The sequence below is a fragment of the Rhinichthys klamathensis genome, unplaced genomic scaffold (genome assembly GCF_029890125.1).
Source record: "Rhinichthys klamathensis goyatoka isolate OS25496 unplaced genomic scaffold, OSU_Roscu_1.1 h1tg000554l_1, whole genome shotgun sequence".
NCBI classification, from domain to species: domain Eukaryota; kingdom Metazoa; phylum Chordata; class Actinopteri; order Cypriniformes; family Leuciscidae; genus Rhinichthys; species Rhinichthys klamathensis.
Window position 1 is genome coordinate 4289986 of NW_026607023.1, and position 27796 is coordinate 4317781.

General features: G+C 40.8%; 1 protein-coding gene across 2 annotated transcripts in view; it reads left to right on the top strand.

The window, feature by feature from the left end:
* The window catches only part of rnf121 (ring finger protein 121), a 227693-nt gene extending 200256 nt beyond the window's left edge, over positions 1-27437 (top strand). For both annotated transcript variants that reach the window (XM_056239150.1, XM_056239151.1), the window contains 2 exons: positions 6905-7006; positions 27004-27437. In XM_056239150.1, the coding sequence (XP_056095125.1) occupies positions 6905-7006; positions 27004-27124 (223 nt within the window). In that variant the 3' untranslated portion in view covers positions 27125-27437. The remainder of the gene's footprint in view (positions 1-6904; positions 7007-27003) is intronic.
* Positions 27438-27796: the final 359 nt, after the last annotated feature.

The window sequence follows — 27796 nt, forward strand, 5'->3', positions numbered from 1 at the left end:
CGGAGAGGAGAAGGGAGCCAAACGCTTCAATGACCGGGGGAATTCATAGATTCTGTGGCCAATACTAAGTGGATGGGTTTAATACCTTTTTCTAGTTTGCCTGGGGTGAAATGAGGTCATTCGGGTTGGAGTCAGCATTGTGGTTGGTCTTCCTGTCATCCCCAAACACTTGACAGCAGTGTCCCGGGCCCTTCCGTATATCTGTACCGATGTGCGCCCTCTCACGCAACCGGCAGTGCCAAATTGGTAATGTGTTGCGGGCCGCACCAACGGGGAGATACGGGAAAGTCCGAGACTCGCGCTCAGTCAGCGCTGGTGACGCAGGTCAGACGAACCCGCTTGCTGGACCCCAAGCAGAGATGACTGTCAAATCACCACAGCACGAGAGAAATTTCTACCTACAAACACAAAACAGGATGAAGGACAAGTGAACCTCAACGTGAATTAAAGCTCTCTCTATCTAAATCAAATTGAGTGTCTATTTTTGTAGAAAAAAAAAATCGAAGGCAACGGCTTTACTAAAATTATGGTACAAACAAAAAGGAAATTATGACGATGTTAATTATCAGAACAACCTAGCCTCCATTCAGAGAAGAGATTAAGTGCAGCAGGAAGAGCACAGGAGGAAGCAAGCTGCAGTGGCGCGTTTGGGCCACTTCCTCCTGGTGGTCAATCTGGCTGACAGAGACCTTGATTTAAATTGCATTCAAACTGGTTTAACTACAATTCAAATCAAGCATATGCATAGATGTTAGGTAACTTCTAGACAGTAAGGATAAAGTTGTCATAACGTATCGAATCAAAATTATTAAAAAATAATTTGAAAAAGGAAATATAGAAAATAAAGCCAACAGGAACGGAGACTTAATTCAAATTAATCTTGAAATTTGTTTGTTTCAAACCAAATTTGAATAAGTGTAGGAAATTGAAGGTTGGCATTATATTTGATGATGATCACGACTATGGTGATAGTCGTGATAGTCGAAAACCAAAATAAAGCCTGCTGGGAGAAAGCCACTTCGGAACAGAATGATGTTAGGAACTAAGTGATGAGCTGACTTAGCAGGGGAAGGCCACAAAGGGGGCGCTAGAAACTGCTAATACTTACTTTTAAATTTTAAGTTCAAATGTGGTTGGAACCAAATTCAAAAAAAAGTGTACACAGTCAGGAGTGAAATCCATGTTATTAAAACTGGAACTTGCACATGCATTGAAAGTTAGAAACACAATTTCAGGAATTCACTGGAACAATCTGAAATGGTGCTGAGAGAAAATTATTTAGGAAAGGATGACCTTGTTACCATTGTCCACACGATGGCGACATCTCGCTCATGGAGGGTAAAGTCAGGACGTGGAGGCAGTCTGATACTGGGAAACTCAAGGGCGCGCCCTAGCGTTTGGCAGTAGCATTGCAACCCGCCTGCTTTCACATGTGACTGTCTCAGAGGACGTGCAAAGAATTACACGCCTCAATTGCTGCATAAATCAGAAATAGTGCGGAATTTAAATCTCGACGGATTTCTTTCCGGTTCTATATTTCACAAAACGGCGTGGCAGGATTTTTCCTACACACACACATAGGGACAACAGGAATTACACGTCTGTCGTTCGGGTCCAAATACATTTATCAAATAGCATTTTATGATTACAATGTTTTTAGGTTTTGGATTTTTCGATGCTATATTTCACACAACGGCGTGGCAGGATTTTTTTTTCTCTACACACACGCATAGGAACAACAGGAATTACACGTCTGTCGTTCGGATCCAAATACATTTATCAAATAGCCTTTTATGATTAAAATGTTTTTAGGTTTTGGATTTTTTCGATGCTATATTTCACAAAAGTGTGTGGCAGGATTTCTTCGCTGCACTACACGTAAATTGTGGACAACAGGAATTAGGCATCTGTTTTTCGGATCCAAATAACATTTATCAAATAGCATTTATGATGAAAAATGTTTTCAGTGTTGGATTTTTTTTTCGGTGCTATGTTTTACAAGCACATCTAGCAGGATTCATCGCTGCGTTGTGCGAGAGAAAACAGGAATTATTCATCCGTTTTTCGACTCCCATAACATATATCAAATAGCACCTATGATTAAATATGCTTTAGGTTTTTACAATTGAGTAGCTACGTCAATGTTTAACCAGGAGTTTATCGTTAATCTAACGATTATAATATCAGGCCTTTTAGGTTGAATTACAGGAGCATCGCTGTAATTCAGATCCTCTCTCGCTCTGCTCAAAAGATTCTCGTTTTGAAAACAGGCTGATCAAAAGAAAATATATTAACATGTAAACGTCTTTACAGAGGTAATATCTCTTTTTTTTTTTCAAACTACAGTTTACATTCAATACTTTAACCGTGAATATCAGTATTACGAACTGCAATTCATTTTAGCAATTACAACGACTAAAACGTTTAGGCGAATTTAGCAGTTTGTAATGTGCTCCGCTGACATGGACTGGCTTTTGTGCCTCTTCAGTCAGCTGGTGAGTTCGCATTGCGTTCACTCACCCGAGGCGCGCGTACAATATTAAATCACAATATAGACATAGATTGAACACTGATTTTTGCTCAGAAACAAGTTTAAAGTGTGCTTAGCATTTTCTCCACCAATTTGTAAGGATTCAGGGCGGATCTAATCCGTGGGGAATTTGCATATCATAATTAATAATTGGTAATTAATAATTATTCATGCATGTTTGGATTAGACCAGTCTTACATGTTAATAAATCTCCCGATAAGGGAGGATCTGTCATTTTACCTGCATGCATGTGAATCCTTGAAATTAACCACAAGTTGATTGCAATTAATTACACGGACCACGTTTCACAAAACAGGTAAAATGAATTAGCTCAATTGTCAGGATAATATTTGTGGGATCCACAATATCATCTTACTTTATAGGATTTCAGGAAACGCAATTCTCTGGCCAGAAGAATTGGGTTTCCCGCCCTATAAACACAACACATACTCTTTAAGGTATTTTTAATTTTAGTAAGCTTGTAGCATAAGATCTTTTGCACTTAAGGGACTTGAAACTGAGCAAAGAGACAGCACATCAATCAAATGAATATAATTAATTTAATAGAGGCATGACTACTTATGTATTTACTACGGTTACACGGGATATATGTATTTACAAACACATAGACATCAAAGAACAATACAATAAGACATCAATGAACGAGAAATGCGTAAAGTTTGGACAATGGATAACTTACACGCGTGAGCGAGTAAGAGAGAGAGAACAGAGAATGGGGAGAGAGAGAAAAGAGAACATTGGCAGAATTTCATTGGCAGGAAGACATTCACCTCTCCGATTAAAACACGAAACATCATCTTAAAACTTCTTAGAAGCTCTATAAAGAGATTATACTTGCACAAGTTATGTTATGGTCTCTCTGTACGGCCCTGTCTGGCCGCGTGAGCTGAGTCCTTTTGTGTGTGAGGAAGCGTCACGTGGGCTGCTTGGCGCGCGTGTTGAACGGAGGTTTACAGTCTTTAGGGTAACATTTCCAAAGGGAAATAGTTCGGCTAAGTTCGTTTCACTTCGTGGAAGTGAACTGAGTCGACTACGGAAAACAAAACTTTGACTAACAAAAAGGAAATAAAGATCTCGACGGGGAAATCATGCGGAGTTAACGTTACATCTTTGCATGGCTGGTAAAGAAGCGCGTGCGTCGCTCGGTCCGGCGCGTCACGCGGTCACGTGCGCGTGTTTCTCCTTCAAAGCGAGCGCGCGCTCGTTTAAAGGTCCCTTGTAGATGGATTTGCTGAAGAGATATGTCATGGGGTTTTCTTTTCAATCGTCGATTGGAATTAAACACAGAGACTTATCTACAACTGAAAAACACAAACTAAACTAGAAACAAATAAAAGAAAGGCGAAGAACTCGCCCAGAGGCGAGACGTTACATCTTGACACGAGGACAAGGGAGGAAGAGCGTCCAGAGGGAGGTTCAGTCCTCTTTAGAGGAACTGGAGTCCACACCTCTGAGGTGCGAACTGGCCAATGACATTCAAAGAAACTTTTGGCGGCCAAATTCTCTTTGTCTTGTCAAAGTTAAACTATGGCCGTGTCCGCCTCTTTTATGACCAGTCAGAATTTGTCAGACTCATTCCACAAGATGGTAAAAACATAGAAAACATACATTTTACTGTAATCTTCTGTATCTGACCAAATCAGTTGGAACGAGATAATTAAAACGGTACCAAACAAAACATTTACACATAATTGGAATACGAAGATACATCTTAATACATAACTATAAACTCTCAAGAGTTTCACTGATACGCTAGGAGATCATATCTAGACTACCATGGACTGGGAAACACACAGACATACAGGAATATATCGTATACAATTGGTAATGGCTCGTTTTATGAGTGTAATGTAAAGGTCCATCATGTGTGTGTGTTGGTTTGCGTGTGTGTGTGTTAGAGTTCTGTTCTCTCTCTTGCAGAGATGGGGGAGGGCATGGAATGTTCAAGCATTTTTATGACTCTGGCCATTCCTGAGAGAGAGAGAGAGTGTGTGTGTGTGTTGTACACACGTTCTTGCTTGAGGAAAGGAGGAAGTCAACTGACAGTCCATACCTTACACAGCGATGTTATTACTTCTGTGGCGAATTCAAATGCTTTCTTTACTGGATCTCTTAGCGCTGTGTAGTAACAGTTGGCACGTTTCCATTACAGATTTGCGCAATTTGAAGGGTAATGGCTTGTGATCAAGATCGGCTGGCGCTACACTGACATTGATGGTCCAAACGGTCCGCGAAGCACAAAATAATAGCGCAGTTTCGTTCCGCTTTCATTACGCTTGCCATTTGATGTTGGGCAACCGTGTGGTGGTCGCGCCAGCCCCGCGCGGACATTTGAATGAAATTGAGCGCTACATCGAACATTTTTTATATTGTTACCGACAATGGTGTACCGTCGATAAATACAGATAAATCGCCCAGCCCTAGTCGTATGTAACTTAAGAAACGGTCCCTAAATTTGCGAATATCGAACATCCAATATCAAACCAACTTTATGCCAGTATCTGCTTGCCTATTTCAATAGTATAGCCTACATCAGTGGTTCCCGGGGCGCCAGAGTTCGCTGTAGGGACGGGAGCTTAAATGCTTTAAGGTCAAATATGGATACGAAAAACCTCATCCGCCCAACACATCGAGCCATGTGGAACTTCATCAACCATGATGGAGTCGAACTAACCATGCAAGTTCATCATATCATTTTCATTCAATGCAGAAGAAATCGATTGCAACTTCAATGGCATGATTGTTACATGCTCTATGCGCTGAACATGTTAAGAAAGAATTATTTTTCTGTGGCCATGAAAAATACCCTTTTCTTAGGATTAATGAATAATCAAGTGTTCGCTGGATGAACTGATTTATTGATTGTAATATTAATTTAGCTACATCAAGTTAATCATATTGAATGATCCAAATATTCATAATTAATCATAAGTTATTTTAGTTAAGTTAATATTTCCTCCTTTGAGCTTATTTGTTACACTGTGAAGACTTAAACGGAAGCACAGTTTTTGTCTTTGTCAGCTTTTCTGCATATATAATGGCCCTGATAATAATCACATACACTTACCGCTAGCTCCATTTCTGTAAGGCCATTATTGTGAATGAATGACTTGCTCTAACGGCTCTGGTTTTCTTCAACACCCACTTGCACCATCTGCTGGGGAGCCGACTAACAGTAGATGGAGATTATACATCGGTACTCTACTGCTTTTCCTGCAGTTCCAGGATGTGCATTGTTGAATTTTCTGTCGAATTTGTGGAAGCAAATTTGTAAAGCAAAATAAAATGGACCGAAATTTACATATAGAAAATTAAAGGTTATATTTTTAAACAGACTGAATATTTTGGAAGTGATATCTGAAAGGTGAATATGGGTAATTGAATTTTCAATAATGAAAGTGTGTGAAATGTTTTGAATTGAAATATTCACAGCTTAAATATATTGTCACCATTGTCATATATATTTATACAGTAGTCAACATTTGAAGTGGATAGAAACCCTTCATCAAAGTTATACATTAATTTTGAACAAAACCCGTTCTAGTCTTAGGACAACTTTGATGAACTTTTTTTGGCCCACTTCAAATGTTGACTACTGTAGTTTACAAGCACCTTGCAGAATCTGCAAAATGTTAATTATTTTAACAAAATAAGTGGGACCTGAATAAGATATTTTACTTAAAAGATGTTGACTTAAATAGTTATATTTAAATTAATTAAAATAATTAACATTTTGCAGATTCTGCAAGGTGCGTGTAAACCACAGTCAACATTCAACATATGGTCCAAAAGACAAAATAAAAGTTAAATTTATAAAAATGACTCCTTTCAAAAGTTTATATGCACTTCTTACAATACAATTCTTAATACTGTATCGTTACCTGGATGATCTGCGGCTGTTTTTTTGTTTTTGTTTTTTTTTCTTTCCTGCAATGACTGTATGATTTTGAGATCCATCTTTTCACACTGAGGACAACTGAGAGACTATTACAAAAGGTTCAAACTTTACGTGATGCTCTAGAAGGAAACATGATGCATGTGGGGGTTGCAAACTTTGAATTTGAAGATCAGGGTAAATTGTAATTATTTTGTCTTTTGGGAAACATGTAAGCAACTTCTGTAGCTTCTGAAGGGCAGTACTAAATGAAAAAATATAATTTTTAAACAAAATAAGAAAAATGTACACATCCTCATCCTGTTTTACACCCCTGGTTCTAAATGCATTGTGTTTCCTTCTGTAGCATCAGTGAATGTTTCCACCTTTTGTAATAGCATCTTTTGCTATTTTTTCTTTTCCTTTCCAGCAGTGACTATGATGCACAAATTTGTTTCCTTAACCTATTTATTACCCAGATTCCATGAGTTTTGCATACGTGGCTGGTGCATTGTGGGCAAGAAGCAGACGTGTCCATACTGCAAAGAAAAAGTTGACCTTAAAAGGATGTTTAGTAACCCGTATCCTTTATTGCCTTCAAAAACACAGGCCTGGCTTCAGACAGGGCTTAGATTAAGCCAGGATTATGCTATAGTTCAATTAGGACATTTTAGTAGCTTTTATAAACGTGCCTAAAAACATTGGTACTGACATATTTTAGTAAAACATTCAGTTAAACAGCTCCACCATGCATGTTAGTCTTGAACTAGGCCTACGTCTGTGAAACCAGGGGCATGTCAATTAAATAAAATTTATGTAATCTGCATAAACCTGCATCGCTTATGCTATATATATGGATGCTACTTTTAGACAGTTATAAATTCTAGTACATGATTTGTACTATAGATAGTTTGTTGCAAGTAAACATCCCAAAGTCCTGTAATGCTTTTAATAGATCAGAACAAAACATTGGCTAATTTTGGTTTTAGTTCCCAGTTAAAGTTTACTATAGTTTGTCATACTATCTCTCTATGTGTCACAAGAGCCAACAGTAGTAATGGTTTGGGTTTCCCACTCTTTTCATAAGCTGAACCTGCCAGTAACTTTTTTTCCCCCTGTTTTAAAGATTCAGATGATTATAAAGCAGACTTTATATAAGAAATGCCTAGAGAAACTGTGACCTTTTTCAGTTCTTTGCTGTTTGAGAAGGGGATACAAAGGGATACTGTTTAAAACAATTTAGACACACCATAGCAGTTGGCTTAGATTATAAGTCACATGACTTTTGTGCCAAGGGTTTTAATGTATTGTAAAAGTTTTTTTGTTGTTTTGTTATATTTTTATTTTATATTGTTATACATTTTAATCACTGAGTAAGAAATTACTAATTTACATTTATATGGCAATTTGTCCAGACAAGTCTCTAGGATAATGTTTCTACACAAGTTCCATTTTTAGGGAGAGTGCAATTGGTATGAGACATCCATTATAAGACTGTGCTATGCCACTTGTTACATTTAATACATTTTATTATGCTGCTCTCTGAAATACTTGAAACCAATCTAGTGTTTTCCTGGGTTATCTTGTTTTACACTGCTCATACTGCACCCAGGATTAACAATTAATCCTGCTCATCTCCCGTGGTTAAAAGCGAGGTTTAGAACACCAATAACTAGTGATTAAGGCAGTGTGAAAAGCCCTTCAGTGATCATTTTAATTTGTAGTAAGAGCACTAAACTGTTGTAACATTTCCTTAGATGAGTCGCTTATATTATCACCCAGCATCAAACCCAATATAGTGACATTACCATATTGTGTGAAACATACGCATAACACACCGTCTCACCTGGCTCAAAGATGTGACATTTAGGCGAGACGACAGCAGAAAAAGCTCAAAAAGAATTTATTACATCCAGTAATAAATAAGACAACAATCAAAATACAAATAGTCTGCAATAATAGTTGTGACTATGGTTGGGTATCGTTTTTTTTTTTTTTTTTTGATACCGGTGCCAAATAGATACTTTTAAAACGGTACCGGTGCCTTTAACTTCTTTAAAAAGAGCTTCAAATTCATGGTGATTGTAAAAAAAACTGCTTTGTTTATTGAAAAAAAATCAAATAAAAAAATCTTAATTTAATATTAAATTTTTTAAAAGTATATATAAATATTAGTCTAAAATACAAAACAACAAATTTACATCATAAATTCACAATAAAACCTAAGCCACCTAACCCAACTACAATAATTTGACACTAAAAAACACTACAGTACAAAAATACAGCAAAGTCTGTATTCTTGGTATGCTACAAACCAGCTTTAAATTTCAGCAATCCGTTTCACATTTTTTGCCTTCTCTGGCAAAATACGGCACCTCTCCTGACTTATTGCATGTCCTGCACAAGGTGAGCGTTATTGTAGAACGCATCACCTTAAACGCTGTGACGAGAAATCCCTCATGGAAGAAGAACGCTGTTATGTTTACAACTGTGACAATGAACTCTTATCAGGATCAACTGAATTCTGGATTTCAAAAGTATGTGAAGTTCGCGGCTCTATTGTTGCAGTAAACTTGCACAACGTTCTTGAATGATTAATTTTTTAGATGTATACGCCAGTCTGTTATTGTAGGGATGTCGACTTCACATTTTCACACTAAACATGTCAGTCAGTCTTTGGCTAAACATGACGCAGAACAAAACGAACTATGATTGGTGTCAGTCAGTCTTTGGCTGATATTTTTATTCTTAAATACACAAGTGAATGTGGTTTGTCATTTAAGAAACCTTTATAATGATCATTCATGTTAGTTGATCTATAATGTAGAAAAGGCACACTATGTTAGTAGGCTAAGCACCGCAGTTCAGAGAATTGTATCTGTCAACATGTCAATTCATCCACTTCTCCTGAAATACTTTAAAGTGGCTGGTGAAGTGTGAGAAGAACAAAGTAAATTTTATAGTTACCCACACAATGTGTATCTAAACACATCATCAATTTATAATTGAAAGGATTGTTATTGCTGCTTCCATAGCCATCAGTGTGTATTTTACAAACTGTAAATGTTGTTTTGCTAATAATTGTGTATTTGAATGTCTGAAACCTAAAATAAACCTTATGTGGTTGAAAACCCAGAATAGTTGTGATAGACTATATAACAGCGCTAAGTGCGTCTGTCTGCAGCGCCAGCCAATGCGCGAACGCAGATTTGAATTTAGAAGTTGATGATCACGCTATCTGAACTTTCTAATCACACTGGTGTGAACGATCGTACGCGTCGGTTACCTACCGCAAAGGGTTAACTACCGGTTCCATATCGGAATTAGGATTTGACTGCTGCCTTTGATACGATCAACCACTCGATTCTTTTATCCCGACTTGAACAGTGTGTTGGCATTAAGGGCACAGCCCTTAAATGGTTCCAATCGTACTTGACAGTTAGGAGTTTTTCTGTTCACCTTGGTGAATTTTCTTCATCTACTGCTCCTCTTTCTTGTGGCGTCCCCCAAGGGTCCATATTGGGCCCCATGCTGTTTTCTTTGTACATGCTGCCCTTCATTTAAAAAAAAACACAATATTTCCATCCATTGTTATGTGGATGATGTACAAATCATTTTTGCCCGTCAAAACAAATGGCAAAGTTTCAATTCAGCCATTGCTTAACTGCCTGAGAGATTTAAAATATGGTTGGATCAGAACTTTCTCTGTCTTAGTGAAAATAAGACCGGTTGTTTTGTCGTCCTGGGGATTTAAGTGCCTGTGTAAATGCTCTTGGTTATTTAGGGTTGCATATTTGTCCATTTACCAAGAATCTCTGTGTGGTATTTGACAGTGTGTCACGATACAATTTACAAAAGTGGAGAGGAGGACTCAAGTGCAGTGAAGGGATGATTTATTAACTAAATAAAACAAAACACAAAGCAAAAACCCACAAAGGGGAAAACACAATAAATGAAACATAAAACAACACTGAACTAGGAGAACCAATACTGACTAAGAACATGACGACCATCACAGGGAAACCGGGGTGACAAAAGACAAAGATCCGACAAAGACAGCAAACAAGAGGAGACTTAAAAAGGCAGACAAATAAGGTGGGTAACGAGGATAACAGGTGGGACAAATAAACCAATAATCAGATAACAAGGGGGAGGGACCAGACAAAAACAAGAGCACATGGCCCAACATAACAAAACACTCAAGTGCATAACCAAGACAGGACAGACATGTGACACTACCCCCTCCCTATGGAGCGGCTACCAGACGCTCCATAAAACCGGGGCGGGAGCGGAAGGAAACAGCAGGGCGGGACGGGAGGGACAGACCAGGGAGGGACGGGAGGGACAGACCAGGGCGGGACTGACAGACCAGGGCAAAACAGAGAGTCCATCTGGCGGCCAGGGCGGTGAAGACCCCTCGGGCGGCCAGGGCGGTGAAGACCCCTCGGGCGGCCAGGGCGGTGAAGACCCCTCGGGCGGCCAGGGCGGTGAAGACCCCTCGGGCGGCCAGGGCGGTGAAGACCCCTCGGGCGGCCAGGGCGGTGAAGACCCCTCGGGCGGCCAGGGCGGTGAAGACCCCTCGGGCGGCCAGGGCGGTGAAGACCCCTCGGGCGGCCAGGGCGGTGAAGACCCCTCGGGCGGCCAGGGCGGTGAAGACCCCTCGGGCGGCCAGGGCGGTGAAGACGTCTCGGGCGGCCAGGGCGGTGAAGACGTCTCGGGCGGCCATGGCGGTGAAGACGTCTCGGGCGGCCAGGGCGGTGAAGACGTCTCGGGCGGCCAGGGCGGTGAAGACGTCTCGGGCGGCCAGGGCGGAGCAGGCCCCTCTGACGGCCAGGGCGGAGCAGGCCCCTCTGACGGCCAGGGCGGAGCAGGCCCCTCTGACGGCCAGGGTGGTGAAGCCCTCTCAGTACCCGACACCGGCTCGACAACAGACACCGGCTCAGGGACAGACACCGGCTCAGGGACAGACACCGGCTCAGGGACAGACACCGGCTCAGGGACAGACACCGGCTCAGGGACAGACACCGGCTCAGGGACAGGCATTGGCTCTGCCTCCGGCTCAGGAACAGGCACTGGCTCTGCCTCCGGCTCTGGAACAGGCATTGGCTCTGCCTCCGGCTCTGGAACCGGAATTGGCTCTGCCTCTGGAACAGGCATTGGCTCAGGAACAGACACTAGGACAGAAACAGTCACAAGGACAGACACAATCACAGACACAAACACTGGGTCCGGAACCGACATGGGCTCCGGCTCAGGAACAGGCACTGGCTCTGCCTCCGGCTCAGGAACAGGCACTGGCTCTGCCTCCGGCTCAGGAACAGGCACTGGCTCTGCCTCTGCCTCCGGCTCAGGAACAGGCACTGGCTCTGCCTCTGCCTCCGGCTCAGGAACAGGCACTGGCTCTGCCTCTGCCTCCGGCTCAGGAACAGGCACTGGCTCTGCCTCTGCCTCCGGCTCAGGAACAGGCACTGGCTCTGCCTCTGCCTCCGGCTCAGGAACAGGCACTGGCTCTGCCTCTGCCTCCGGCTCAGGAACAGGCACTGGCTCTGCCTCTGCCTCCGGCTCAGGAACAGGCACTGGCTCTGCCTCCGGCTCAGGAACAGGAACAGGCACTGGCTCCGCCTCCGGCTCAGGAACAGGCACTGGCTCCGCCTCTGGAACAGACAGAATGTGATCAGTCTCTCGCTGGGCAGATGGGACGTAAACAGTCTCTCGTTGGGCAGACGGGCATTTCCTCCTCCTCCGTCCGTGACGGCGAGAAGTAAGTCCTGAGCTGTCCTTCAATGGCCCGGAATCAAAGAGGGCCCCGGATGGAGCGTGGTGTTGAACCACTTCTCGACCCTCTCGTCCTCCCTTACAACCTCCCCGGGTCCCTCGAAAAATGATCAGGCGAGTCCCCCGAAAATCTCTCCTCTCCTGCTCCGTGGCTGGGGAAGAGAATCTCGAAAACCCCCCGCTGGACCCAGGGTTAGGCGGAGTCCTTCTGTCACCATAGGTGGACGAAAATTGGGTTGACCCAAATGTGGCGATGGTGTAATCCGGTCAATCCAAGTAATCGTCATCCATATAATTGTCATCCAGATTCGCCCAGTCAAACTCCTCATCCTCCATTCTGCTGAGTCCTCAAGTGGTCGGATCTTTCTGTCACGATACAATTTACAAAAGTGGAGAGGAGGACTCAAGTGCAGTGAAGGGATGATTTATTAACTAAATAAAACAAAACACAAAGCAAAAACCCACAAAGGGGAAAACACAATAAATGAAACATAAAACAACACTGAACTAGGAGAACCAATACTGACTAAGAACATGACGACCATCACAGGGAAACCGGGGTGACAAAAGACAAAGATCCGACAAAGACAGCAAACAAGAGGAGACTTAAAAAGGAAGGCAAATAAGGTGGGTAACGAGGATAACAGGTGGGACAAATAAACCAATAATCAGATAACAAGGGGGAGGGACCAGACAAAAACAAGAGCACATGGCCCAACATAACAAAACACTCAAGTGCATAACCAAGACAGGACAGACATGTGACACAGTGCTTTTAAATTTGAAAAATTTATTATTTCTGTTGTAAAAGCCAGTTTCTTCCAGCTGAGACTGTTGGCTAAAGTCAAGCCCTACCTGTCGCACAAGGATTTTGAAAGAGTATTTCATGCTTTTATTACATCTGAACTAGACTACTGTAACTCTTTATATGTTGGATTGGATCAGTCATCTCTTTATCTCTTACAGTTAGTCCAGAATGCAGCAGCTCGGCTCTTAACTGGGACTAAAAAGCGTGAGCACATTACCCCAGTTATAGCCTCGCTCCACTGGCTTCCTGTCTGCTTCAGGATTGATTTTTAAGATTTTATTGATTGTTTTTAAGATTTTAAATGGGTTGGCGCCGCCTTATTTATCAGAGCTTTTACACGTCCGCACTCCTGTCAAAGCACTGAGGTCGTCCAATCAGATGCTCCTCGATGTTCCAAGATCCAGGTTCAAAAGTAAAGGTGACCAAGCCTTCTCAGTGGCTGCTCCTAACCTCTGGGAATAGTCTACCTGTTCATATAAGAACAGCTCGGACAGCTGAAATTTTCAAGTCGTTGCTTAAGACCCACCTGTATTATTTAGCCTTCATTTCGAGTTGAGTTTTGATACTGTGACATTCTCTACTGTGTTTGTTTTGTGTATTTGTTTTATCCTGAAATTAAAAGCATTTTGGTCAACTATGGTTGTCTTTTAAATGTGCTATACAAATACTTGAACTTGAGTGTAGGAAAATGTATGGATGCTAAAAAGAAACAGAATTTCAAAACTGCAGTGTAGATCTGCAGCTTATCAGCAGCCCCGCCTAACATCCGCACAAAAGTGCTATACATAAAATAGCATAAAACTAACAGTACAGTACAGGACCACACATTGTCAGCCTCTTTAATTTGTTTGATTCTCAAATTAGAAGGCTGTAAGAGAAGTACCCATCCCAATAAACAGTGACGAGGGCTGTATCCAAAATACCCTTAAATTGGGCACTGCTTAAGGGGACAGCCATTTGTAGTGGTGTCAGAAGCCATTGTGGACGTTATCGAGTGCACTCATTCAATCCCACAATGCACCGCAATAACGAGTGTACAACCAATGAACACTCAACAGCTAGAGAATACCCAAAATGCACTTTGAGGGTTGAATAATACTTTAGTCTCACATGTCTGTTGATATAATTTTAATATCATGCATTTAAGGCAATTGTTAATTGTTATTGTTTGTTTGTTATTGTTGTGTTTGTGTTTTCTTCATTTTTAATATTTTTGTACATATTTTGGAACTATTCCAAAATATCAACATGTTTAACATGTTTATTTTAACATTCTCTCTTTTTGCATTTGTAATATTTTTTTGACCTCTTAACAGATCTTGTATCAATTAAGTAACTATAGATTTGATAAAAAGGAGCAGATCTTTTAAAATAACTTTACATCAACTAAAACAAACTTGTTACTAACTAAAAATGTGAACATGTTCTTCATTTTTAATATTTTTTGTATATATTTTGGAACTATTTAGTAACTTTATATCTATATATATATATATAGATAGATAGATAGATATATAGATAGATAGATAGATAGATAGATAGATAGATAGATAGATAGATAGATAGATAGATAGATAGATAGATAGATAGATAAACATGTTTAACATGTTTATTTTTACATTCTCTCTTTTTGATTTGTAATATTTTTTTGACCTCTTAACAGATCTTGTATCAATTAAGTAACTATAGATTTGATAAAAAGGGGAGGTATTTTAAAATAACTATTTACATCAACTAAAACAAACTTGTTACTAACTAGAAATGTTAACATGTTCTTCTTCTTTTTTTAACTATTTAGTAATATAAACATGTTTATTTTTACATTCTCTCTTTTTGCATTTGTAATATTGTTTTGACCCCTTAATAGATCCCTTGTATCAATTAAATAACTAGATTTTTTTTTTTTTTAAAAAGGGCAGGTATTTTAAAATAACTATTTATATCAACTAAAACAAACAAACTAAAAATGTTAATTTTATCTGAAATTCAGTTTTTCTTAAGAATTATCCTCACGTCTGTTAATATAGTATAACATTACAGATTTTTGGCCATTGTTATTATTTACATTTTTATTTTTACAATCTTAGGTAGGTCTATATTTAGAATCTTTTTCTCTTTTTTTTTTTACCACACAACAGATCTTGTATCAGTTTAGTAACTTTAGATTTGAGGAAAACAGGGCAGGTCTTGACAAAGATCTACTCATATAACTATACTATTTACAGCATTAGCTTTCTACTCATTTTAGAGAATTCTGTTACAAACTCATCCATGTCCAGCTCATGTGTTATTGCTTTTTCATGAGCTAAAAGCACAAGGTTTTTTTTCCTCTCATGAAGCATTGTTCGGCGGAATGGTGTCAAAATTCTTGCGAGAGTAGAGAATGAGCTCTCACATGAAGCAGTAGAGACACCCATGACCATAGCAGATACATACAATTTATGAAGACCTGCAAATGCATCTTTGTATTCCTGCAAGAGTTTGTAAACAGCAGAACATTCAGCATCAGATGGAATTTTTTTGGACAGCATTGGTCTGGCAACAAGAATTTCATTCTGTAGTTCATTTTTTGCAACCCCTGCAAGACTACAGAGAGGCTCAAGCAAATGGATGTCAAGAAATTTGTTAGATTTTGGCATTAAACCTGAGAGGGCTTGCATCAGCTGCAAATTCTTCGTGGAAAACCTGTTTTCTATCTCTGATACAGTTGTATCTAGTATGTTGAACATCTGTCATCTTAGGTGAAAAAATGACAGAGTCACCATAGGAGGGATTCACAGTCCTTAGACGTTTTGGTGAGGGCTCAACAGTAGACATGTCAGCGCAGTACTGCTGAAATTGATTGTCATTTTCTCTGAGATTTTTCAGTGCACCAAGACATCCCTGCACAACTTCAGCTGCACTGCACAAATCAACATGGTGAGACCAGCAAATGGATGCTATTTGCTGGTTTTAAAAAGGCGAGAAGATGTATCAGAAATTTGCCAATTTTAAAAAAATGGCGTCGCTTCAGCTGAGAGAGAAGCCCAGAGGCTTCTTTTGCAAGGTCAACTGATGCATTGCCTTCTTCACATAAAATTACTTCTTCATTATCCACAACACATTTTGTAACTTCATAATGACTTGTCCAGCAGATTTCCAACAGTCTCTTGAGATACGGGCAACTGTATCTCTGAGAGACAAAATGATGCCTGAAAAAAGAGTGCAGGGAGCCTGACAAGTCAAAGAATCTTTTGGCACAAGGTTCACTTTGAATCGCATGTATGACAGTGAGGTGAAGCTGGTGATTATAGCAGTGGATGTAGGGGATATGCCTGCCCAACCTTTGTTGTAATAAAGCCTGAACACCACCTCGCACCCCGCTCATCACTGATGCTCCATCATAACACTGGCTTATTATATTATCAGCACTGTATCCTGTTTCAGACAAGTGTTGTAATATTTCAGTAGTGATGTAATCTGCATCAAGCTGCTGGAGTTCTAACAAGCCAATGAGATGTTCCTCTGGCACACCATTGCACACAAAACGAATTATAACGGACAAATTTTCCGTGTTGCACCGATCCCTTGTGCCATCACTTTTTAAACAGAATGCTGCTAAATCAGCAGTCATATTTCTGTTTTATTTTTTTCAGAACCATGGATGCCAAAATTTCAATCACTTCATTCTGGATGGTTTTGGAAGTGTACTTTGCATTTAGTGGGATACCTGATGTGATGTCAGCGAGGTCTTTATCTTTTTCCAACGTGTATTTAAACAACTTGGCAAAAAGCCCCGCAGCTATGCAAACTTCTTCACCGTCACATGTTTCATTTGCTCATTGACTGCTAAAAACTTCACAACACCTGCCATACTTTTTTCTTTTCTATCTGTTGGGGGCCGAGCAAACATGCTACGGTCTCCCCCGACACTTGTCGGCGGCAAAACTCTGTGCATGAGGTTGAGGCTTGTAAATGAGTTTGACTGCACGCATGTTTTTGAAGACCGCGGTCACGTTCTAATGCTGCTTTCCAGTTTCGAAAACCTGTCGAAACGAACGTGTCATTTTCAGAGAAAGCAACACCGAACACTCGACACGGAAAACAAAAGCATGCCTCGCGATCTACAGAATATTCAAGCCACGGCCGTGACTGATACCAAGCGGCCGAAAAGCATCTCTCTCTCCCTCCAAAAAGAGTTCGGGGGTATGATTTCAGAACCGGCTGGTAAGGATTTGCCCTGTTTAAATCATTTGGGACAGAATTGCTGCATCTTTGAGTGTTTTTATGTTACAAAAAAATTTGCTAAAGAAAACCTCAAAAAGGTTAATTATAGATACAGTAATACAGAAACTCACCTGTTCACCGCTCATTTTCCTCAGCTGTAGGCAAAGGCAAGCACGTGTTCCAAATCGATGCTTCTCCAGGGAGACTAGCGCTAAATGAATCCCCTAGCTTTGCGCCATCTACTGTTTTAGAAGAGGAAGTTGCTCAACTGGATTTGTGAGAAAATCTGCCTGGACACATTTGTGAGAAAATCGAGCCGAGAGATCTCATAAAAAGCCAAAAGTGTCTCCCCCGCATTGGCGTGTGTTAATTTCAAACCCTTTACGTAACACAGGCCACGCATGTTTAACCAGCGGCTAATTCCCGAAGGACTGGCCGAGATAAAGCTGTTCTCTGCGGGTACATGAGCACTGAACGGCCGGATTGCCAGGATACGAATTCACCGTATTGAGGGGCTGATGGACGGGGCCATGTACCGTAAAGACTTGGAAGAAAACCTCCTTAGTTTCAGCTGGGCTGTGAAGGCATGGATTAGGAAATTGGTGATTTTGACTAGCTCCTCATGGTTGTAGTTCTGGCCTGAATCGTGTCGGGCATCTTCTCAGAATCATGATTATTATTAAAAATAATATCAGTTCATTTGTCTTGGATGTGAGGCTGTCTGTAATGCTTCTGAGCCAGGCGTCCACATCTTCCCCTTGGGCAGTGGGGTTTGTAGTCTGTGACATGTTGGCACGCTGGGAAGAAGAGATCTGTGTGGATATAAGCCTATATGTGGTGAAACAGCTTTTCAGTGATTGTAAACCGACAGTGAAGTGTGGTGATGTCCAAGTGTTGGTCTCAGTAGAGTGACGTAAGCTTCACATCAATAGCCTACCTGTCTACACTGAGTAGAGAGAAGGTTAAAACAAATTTAAATGGAAAGAAACCAATCTTCTTTTTTCAATAGGATTTTTTTCCAATAAATATTTTCTATCAATGAAAAGCTGTTTTCAAAAAAGTAAACAATATTATTGTTTAAAAATTTTTTAATGATCTGATGCAATTTGATATGTAAAAAAGGTAGTCTGTGGATTTTAGAAAGGATTTCAGTCCTGCGTTCCAGAGGTCACCACGAGGTCTTAAGAAGGTCTGTTTTAGGTCTCTGTCTTGGTAATCATCCCCCTTTGGCGTTAACTCATGATTTTCCTTGTCTTAAAGGATTAGTTCACTTCAAAATTAAAATTCTGTCATAATTTACTCACCCTCAAGTTGTTTCAAACCTGTATGGATTTCTTTCTTCTGCTGAACACAAAAGAAGATATTTTGAAGAATGTCAGCAACCAAACAGTTGATGCCCAAAAGTTTGAAACAACTTGAGGGTGAGTACATTTTGAAGTGAACTAATCCTTTATGGGCCATCTCCGAACCCATTTGTCTTGTTAAACTCCCTAACTATTGTCAGGTTAATAGTTATCTCTTACAAGCATTCTTTGTTTAGGAGTTGGTCTGTCTCAGCCTGGATGACGCCCAAAACGGCAGGTCTTCTGATTTTATGGTCCTGGGTGTTGATTGACTCTGTGGAATTCTTCTTCTTGGTCAGTTTGAACGAGTCATTGCAGTCTGATAAGTCAATTGTTTGCTTTTATTTCCAAACATTCTCCTCAATAACGTGAAGAGTAATGTTTCTTGCAATATTAAATAAAGTCAGTTAAATCATTTATGAATGAACCACTCATTTTAAAATCTTTTTAAATGACAAAAAGTATAACTGTCTTCAAAAAAATATTATAATTCTGCCTAATTGGGCACACAAATTGTATATCTCCCCACCTAATACTAACAGCACTCTCTAACTAACTACTCCCTAGTCTTCTATGCCAGTCTTCCAAGTACCCAAATACTGATGCCGTGGAATCTAACAAACAGTTTATCTCTGTAAAGCTGCTTTGAAACAATCCATTGTTAAAAGCGCTATATAAATGAAGATGACTTGACTTGACTTAAGAAACACCTCTACGGCAGTGCACTCAACTCAGGAGATGCACAGAAATAAACTAAAATACAAAAAACGAGCTCCCATGTGTCACACCTGGCTCAAAAATGCAACATTTAAGGATTCACAACAGCAGAACAAGCTCAAAAAAATAATGTATAACATTGAGAAATTAATAAGACAACATAATCAAAATATCAACAGTCTGTAATGTTCTTCAGTTGTGATTTACAAATGAATGAGTGAAAAACAAACAAAAGTAAGAATATGCTTTTTTATTTAAAAGCTTTTTTTAAAAGATATGTTTTTAGGTTTTGTTTAAAAACATCTGTAGTCTGTGGGGCCCTCAGGTGATCAGGGAGGGCATTTCATCCTCGGAGCAGCCGATGAAAAGGCCCTACCACCCATGCTACAGAGCTTGGTTCTGGGGACATAAAGGGTGTTTGTGTTTGCAGACCGGAGAGTGCGTGAGGAGCTCTGGTGTTGGAGGAGTTCCTGTAGGTAAAGGGGGGCATGTCCATGAATGCACTGGTGGGTGAGGAGGGAGACCTTATATTCAATTCTGAGTGGGACAGGGAGCCAGTGAAGAGATTTTAGGATGGGCGTGATGTGATCATGCTTGCGCACCCTCATCAGGATCCTGGCAGCACTGTTCTGGATGTATTGTAGTCTCTGGATGCTTTTGCCAGAGATCCCGATGAGGAGTGCATTACAATAGTCCAGCCTGGAGGACACAAAGGCATGGACGAGCTTCTCTGCATCTGCCAGGTTAAGTGTCGGACGGAGTTTGGCAATGTTCTTGAGATGATAAAATAATGTCTTACAGAGGTGTTTGATGTGGGTGTCAAAGGTGTTGAGAGTCCATTTTAACACCCAAATTGGTGACAGATGTGGAAAGGGCGATGTTTTGGCCCGAAAAAGTGATACTGCTGATGGTGGAAAAGCGGAGCTGATGTGGTGTGCCAATTAAGATGGCTTCCGTTTTGGAACTATTTAGCTGTAGGAAATTGAGCTTCATCCACGCCTCTATCTCCTCCAGGCAGGTGTTCAGTGTGGATGCTGGCAAGGGAGCAGAAGAAGTGGGGGTCGTCCTGAGATACAGCTGTGTGTCATCAGCATAACAATGGAATGATATACCATGTCTGCTAATGACTTTGCCAAGAGGCAGCATGTAAATGGAGAAGAGTGTGGGGCCCAGCACAGAGCCCTGAGGGACACCGCAGGTGACATTATGAGTGTGTGATTTGGCTTTGCCCAGGGCGACATGCTCAGTCCTGCCGTTCAGGTAAGAGTTAAACCAGTTGTGAACATTTCCTGAGAGTCCAATGGTGTATTGCAGGCAGTGGAGGAGGATGTTGTGGTCTACTGTATCAAAAGCAGCTGTTAGGTCTAGTAGGACGAGTAGAGAGGGAGAACCAGTATCAGCTGCCATCAAGAGGTCATTGGTGATCCTGACCAAGGCTGTTTCTGTGCTATGGCCAGGGCGGAAACCAGACTGAAACTTTTCAAACAAGTTATTGTGTTTAAGATGAACATGGAGTTGAGCTGCAACTGTTTTTTCCAGAACCTTTGATAGGAATGGAAGATTGGAAATGGGCCTGTAGTTGGAGAGAACTTCTGGATCCAGAGTGGGTTTTTTTAATAGAGGTCTGATGACAGCAGTCTTTAATGTTGATGGGATATGACCAACCAGGAGGGAGTGGTTTATGATCTTTGTGATAAATGGAGAAATGGCAGAGATGTTGGCCTTCAGCAGGGCTGAAGGGAAAGGGTCCAGGGCACAGGTGTTTTTAATGACATCCTCCACTTCTTCCTGTGTGGCATCAGAGAAAGAACAGAGGGGCTGGACAATCTCAAACGGTGGGTCGGCCGTTGGGAGGGGCAGGACAGCAGTGGCGGAGAGGTGGGAGCGGATGTTATTAACTTTTTGTTTGAAAAAAGTAATGTGCATGTTACACCTCTCTTCGGTGGTCTCAGGGTGGGAGAGTAAGGGTGGTTTATTGTTGAAAAAAGTTGTTTGGAGTTACCAGGTCTGTTATTGATGATAGTGGAATAAAACCTGGACCGTGCGTCCCTCAGAGCTTCTGCATATACCCTCTTTTGCTCCCTGTATGCCTGTTTATGAACAGTCAGTCCAGAGGCCTTTAGCCGCCGCTCAAGGACACGCCCAGCCGCCTTCATCTTTCGCAGCTCAGAGGTGTACCAGGGTGCAGAGCGCGTGAATGAGACTGACCTGGACATTAAGGGGGCGTGGAGGTCCAGAAGACTGCTCAGGGACTGGTTGTAGAAATCCACGGAGTCAGCTACAGAAACGAAGTCAGTAAATCCGGAGGAGAGATGTTGAAGGTCCTGGGCCAGGGCATCTGCATTGATGTTTTTCAGCTTTCTATAATGGATCTGCCACCTTGGTTTGGTGTGGGGTGAAGGAAAGGGCAGCTCCATTGACACAACCTTGTGATCTGAAACACCGAGATCATAAACATGTAGATTGCTAATGAGGGCGGAGTTAGAGATGACCAAATCGAGTGTGTGTCCCCTGGAATGTGTGGGGACATCAACATGTTGTTGTAAATCGAGGGAGTCTAGTAGCTGAAGGAAATCAGCAGCGGGATGACATGAGGGGGTGTCGACATGAATATTTATATCTCCCAGGATTATTGTATTTGCATAGGTCGTACAGAGTGTTGTAAGGAGATCAGACATTTCCGGGATGAAAGTAGAACTGAGTTTAGGGGGCCGGTAGATAAGGAGAACTGTCATTGGAAACAGGGCCGGCCCGTGGCATAGGCGGTATAGGCAAATGCTAAGGGCGCCACCACTCAATAGGGGCGCCAAAATGAGTGAACGAGTGAATTTTTTTTAATTTAATTTTATTTTTACTAATACTATTTTAAAACCATTAATTCGAAATACTACAAAATAAAGCAAAACAACTCCACAAAAACTTAACTAAGTCCCCCGACTCCGGTCCAGCGCATCAATCTTCCCCCGCCCAGCGAGTGCTTGAAGTGCGTCAGAAACAGAGCGCGCGCGATCAGTTTACTGTTGGTCATTTGTTGTGTAGCGTCGCCCCTCGCCGCATCCAATGTAGACAGCATTGCTTTCGTTTGAGGGCGCTTAACACACTCAAGCACTAGAAACGGGCCTGGCAGCTTGCGCCAGGTCTAGACACGGTGAAAGTTACCTCATTGTGACAGATGGCCGAATTTTTTTTATGACACATTTAAATTAGCATTACAGCCTGCGATAGATACAGTGCCAAAGAGGAGAGGACACAAGGGGATAAAGACAGAGGTAAAGTGATGTAATGAATGAACAGTTTATCTAATTGCATAGTAGTAAGATACTATAATTTAATGGCAGTTATTTTTACCTTATAACTTTATGCTAACAGTAGTTCTGAGTTCTTCAGAGCCCCCAGACAATGCGATTTGTAACAATCATGTCAGTCTTTTTTAGACGCATTTACTATCACTTTTATTAATTAAAGTTTTACTATACAGTTGTGCAGTTTTAAGGGGGATATATGGCATTTTTTCAAATTTATTTGCCAAAATTATTAACGATATTTATAGGCTACAGGTTTATTATGTTTTATGTAAAAAATTTACATTAAAGAAGACATTTTGCAGTTTCATTCATGTTGAAAACATGAACCGTGCCATAATTTAGTGTAAGATTGCTGCCATCAACTCCCAAACAAACACTTTTGCTAGTGCTCAATGAATAGTTTGTGCATGAATGACATTTGGACGATGACATCACATCCAGAGCAAGCTATATATAAATTAGATAAATAATATTTTTTTACAACAAAATAAACCATCACTGAACATACTTAAGCTTGATTATGACACTATTTTCTTCTAGATCTGCTGTACAGGAGAAGCAAACTTTGTTGCATTATTTTCCTGTTATCACTGTAAAGCTGCCTTGAAATAATCTGTATTGTAGGCTAAAAAGCGCCATATAAAAATAAAGGGGACTTGACTTGAATGCTAGATGTAATGCTCTTGCTATATATATATATATATATATATATATATATGACTAAATAATCACCAACACAATGATGGGGTGAAATGGGCTGTAATGCATGGGGCACCAGGTAAAATCTTGCCTAGGGCGGCAAATTGGTCAGGGCCGGCCCTGATTGGAAAGGGGGGCTTACATGTAAATGCAAGACACTCGCAGGAAGATGTTGCAGGCAGTATAATGGGGGACAGCTCTAGATCCTGTCGGTGAATGACAGCTAGGCCACCACCGCGGCCAGTGCTGCGAGCTGCCTCCAAATAACTGTAGCCGGGGGGACAGGCTTCATTTAGGGCAGAGTAAACCTCTGGCTGATGCCAGGTTTCCGTCAGACACATGAAGTCAAGTCCTTTCTCCCTGATGTGTTCTTCAATCAATGTGGATTTATTATTGATGGATTGAGTGTTGAAAAGTTCGATTTTGAACAGTGGCGGTTTTAGCAAATTGGGGGCCCAAGGCGAAGGTAGTATGGGGCCCCCCATCCGATCTTTAAAAGAGAACGAAAATTAAAATCAATTTAATTTTTTAAAAAATAAACCATTAAATGGCACTTTCTGGAGAGTTTTGTGCAAAGAAATATAGAAAAAAAGTAGGTCTAGCAAGTCTTATATTTCTGTAATTCATACAGATCAAACACAAATATGCTGACTGAATAGATTACTTGAGAAACACTGCTTTAATTATTTTTTTTATGATGACTTTGTGAAAGGTTAACTAAACAGCATGAGCCGTCTTCCTGCTGGCCAGTAAGTTATTTGGCAAATTTCATTCATACAGATCTGTATTATGCTATAGTTTTTGATAGTGTTATACATTTCTTACAGATAATCACGATGATCATTGCGTTTGTCTTACCGAATGTGGTAGCTTTATGCAATTACAGTTTGTCTATAAGCTTTTTTTTTATTAATGCCGACAGTAAAATGTTGCCAGATATTGCTACGAAAATCAAAACAAAATAATAATAATAATCCGAAATAAGTTCAAAGCTTGTGTTTTGGAAATAAGGTTAATATATCACTAACCCTAACATGCAACTTTCCACTTTAATAACTTCCTAAAGTGTCACATTAAATCAGAAAAACCGGTCCAGGAGACTACTGCCACCTTTCTATTAGGTGGATCTGGCAACACGGAGGCTGCACGCGCGCCCTCTCTCACAACGCGCTCTCAAGCCCCGTTCACTGCGCTAGCTTCTCGCAGCAACATGAATTGCAAACACTCATATGAGGTGGTTTAAACGGCTAATTAATCATTCAGAGAGCGAACACATTTTATTTTTGAATGTAAAAAAAATGACAGAGTTCTGGACCTCGGTCAGCGGGCATCACAAAAAAGTTTGTTACCTTCTGCAATTTTGCTAAAAACGTTTTGCTTTCCTCCCCCTTCCTGGTTTTTCAGCACCGCTTGGGTAGCTTCGCTTCATTTTTACTCTGTCTACTACTCTGTACACTCTGTCTGTCACTCTGTACACTGTCTGTTAATCACTTATTTTTCTCCGTCAGTTTTTTGGCGCATTACAGCCTTGTCACTTTCGCACGCAGAAAGTGAGATAATGGAATAGTCCAATGTAGTGAGGTGGGGGCCCCCTCCTGTCTGCGACACTAATGATTTGATGCCTTTTTTCGCAAATGTTTTTTTAGAAATATATAATTTGCGAAAAGTAAAAAAAAAAAAAAATAAACTTAAGCATAATTTAATGGGGCATTTTTGGGGGCCCCTAGGTAGCTCGGGGCCCAAGGCAATTGCCGACCTTTGCCTAATGGTTAAGTCCGCCCCTGATTTTGACCAATGACTGTGGGGTGAATCTTTGTATGGGTCGCAAAACATTAAAATTTTCTCCACGCAGACTGGAATCCACTCCACGAAATGTATCCAGCCGAAAGTGCGAGGATGCCATACTGGAGTGCAGAGGTCTCGTGATATTTCCAGTATTGATGGTAGCTGGCGCGACGGTACTCTGATGACGCGTCATACATGTGACGGATGACCAGAGAGATGGGATGTTTGTAGCAGAGCAGCTTGGCTGTTTATGAAAGACGAATTTTCGACCGGAGCCTCTATGAATGTAACGAGGACGGCGAATAAGTCCAAGTTCTTTAATGATGGGGATATTAAATCCAGGTGTGGTTGCGAAGTTAAGTCGTCGGAGTTGCGAGCTGGAATATCTGAACGCCATAGTGAGCTGGAAGCCGTCTGAAGCAGGTAGCAGCTAGGTGTCTAGCTACCAAGTTTCCCACTGGTATAAAAAGTGCGCACCTTTGTTTAAAAACAAACTAGTGCACAAAGCTCGTAAAAATAGCACAAGCACAAAATATATGTAAGCACAATTAAAGATAACGGGCGGAAAAGCGGCGAACAAACAACGCCTGCGTCCTCTCCTCCATTCATCAAAAATGAAATGTGAAACTTATAAAGAAGTAGGCTCATACTTTCCATGTAAGGAAATAACAGTCTATATCAGCAGGTATTAATAGTCTATATTCGTCATTCAAAAAGAGAAACCAAAACTAGGTCTGCAGATACAAACCATTAAAAAAGCAGCATTTTGAATGTCTATCATGATCACTTCATTCCAGGTGGCTCATGCTGTTATGAAAATATTTGCGTATTGGAATGCTCAGGTAAGATAACGTAAAATTAGATCCGACTTCTGTCTATGCCATCTTGGCTTCTTTGTTCGCTTTTTATCGCTTCTCGTGCACTGACTCATTTGCTAAACTGAACAGCCAATCAGAGTGATCTTTCTCAACGCCGGCCCCAGTGACATGAGCCTGACTAGAGCTGACTGCAAAAACTATCCCGACAGACGCTCACCGACGGCCCGTTGTTGGCCAGTTACCGACCGTCAGCTTGGTTTCGAATGGCCCAAATCAACCCAAGTGCTTAATGACAGTCATCTGATATTTTTTAAATGATTGAATCACATTAATAACGCATAATCAAAATATCAGTTTTCTGTACGTTACTGAAAAGTAACAAAATCCCAAAACTGGAGCGTGGATCTGGAAAACAGCCTAAGCAACAGCTTACCCAGACTAACAATCGCACATCGTTTAAATAAGGTGCCATGACAAAGTTTCACTTTGAGGAGGAAAAAGTGGAAAAAAAACATCCAGAACCACAAACACAACTGGGCCATGAATCCCTTCACAGGTTTTTTTTTTTTTTTTTGCTCAATTTTCTGTGCAAAATTATTAACCTTGTTAACTTTGTCTAATAACTGCTGAAATATGATTGGCTGATGGAAGCCATGTTTTTCTAGATACACAACTGTCCTCATGGACAATGATTGCAATTCTTGGGTCACTTTCATGTTTTGTTATAGTGCCATCAAATGGCCAAACGCTGTTGCTTCTGTCTTCAGACATAAGGGTCAAATTTTGTGAAAACATTTCCTGTTCTAATGTTATATCAATTTAGGGTAAAAGCTGTGATATTCACTGCTTTTGACAACTTATATTAACATTTTCCTGAAACTATAAGAAAAGTCTGCCAACCAGGTTATTATTCTACTGATATTATTCCAATCAGGCGAATAGCTTAGAACCAGTTGTGTTTATGTATTTATTTGATAAGTAGCTGTCTGCATGGAATAATGTATATTCAGCAGCTCATTACTGTTTCACGTCAGGTTTCAACTTATTTAATGTGTAAATGATTTTGACACACATTTTGTTTGTTTTTAAATAGCAAATTTAGCACCTTAACTCTGTCTTTAGATGGGAGAGACCACACGTCATGTACGGACAGCTGCTGGACTGGCTGCGCTACCTCGTGGCCTGGCAGCCTGTTATCATTGGTCTGGTACAAGGCATCAACTACATCCTGGGTTTGGAGTAACAACAGCACCCAGTGTAGAGGGACCAGCATACTTGATTTAAACTGCAGCAAATAAATGTCTTTGGTTTCTCGGAGACGGGGACTTTTTTCCTCCAATTTCTGTCTCTGAGTCTTGCTGTGCTAATGTGTCATCAAATGAAATACTACTAACAGTCTGATGTTGGATGTTTTTGTTGGCATTTTTTGTCTGACATTTGTTGATGGACTACTTGAAGTTTGGACTTTTGAAATTTGCATAAACAATTTACCATGTGCACATTGGGTTTTATAAAAAATAAATAAAATTGCTGTAAATATGTGCTCACCATAAGCACACTAGGCTATGCGCATGCGTTCTTTTACTGGTGTGTGTGAGTAAGTAGTATTGAATGGAATAGAATGATTTAAAACATTTTTAATTTGACACACATTTAGATTAAATATGCCACTCTTGTGTATTGAGTTAAGCATTTAAAATGACCAGTAATCGTTATCCTGAAGTTCTAGTGATGAGCAATGCACATGTCATGATTAGCAGACAGCATACAGTAAAGACAGACACTGCCCGACTCATTCAGTGGTCAAGCAGTCCTTTTCCCAGTTTGAGTAGGTCTGATGAAATGTATAACCGCTGACACACACAGGTATGCTGTTGTGTGCAGACAGAAAGTACCCTAATGATGACGCCTTCCT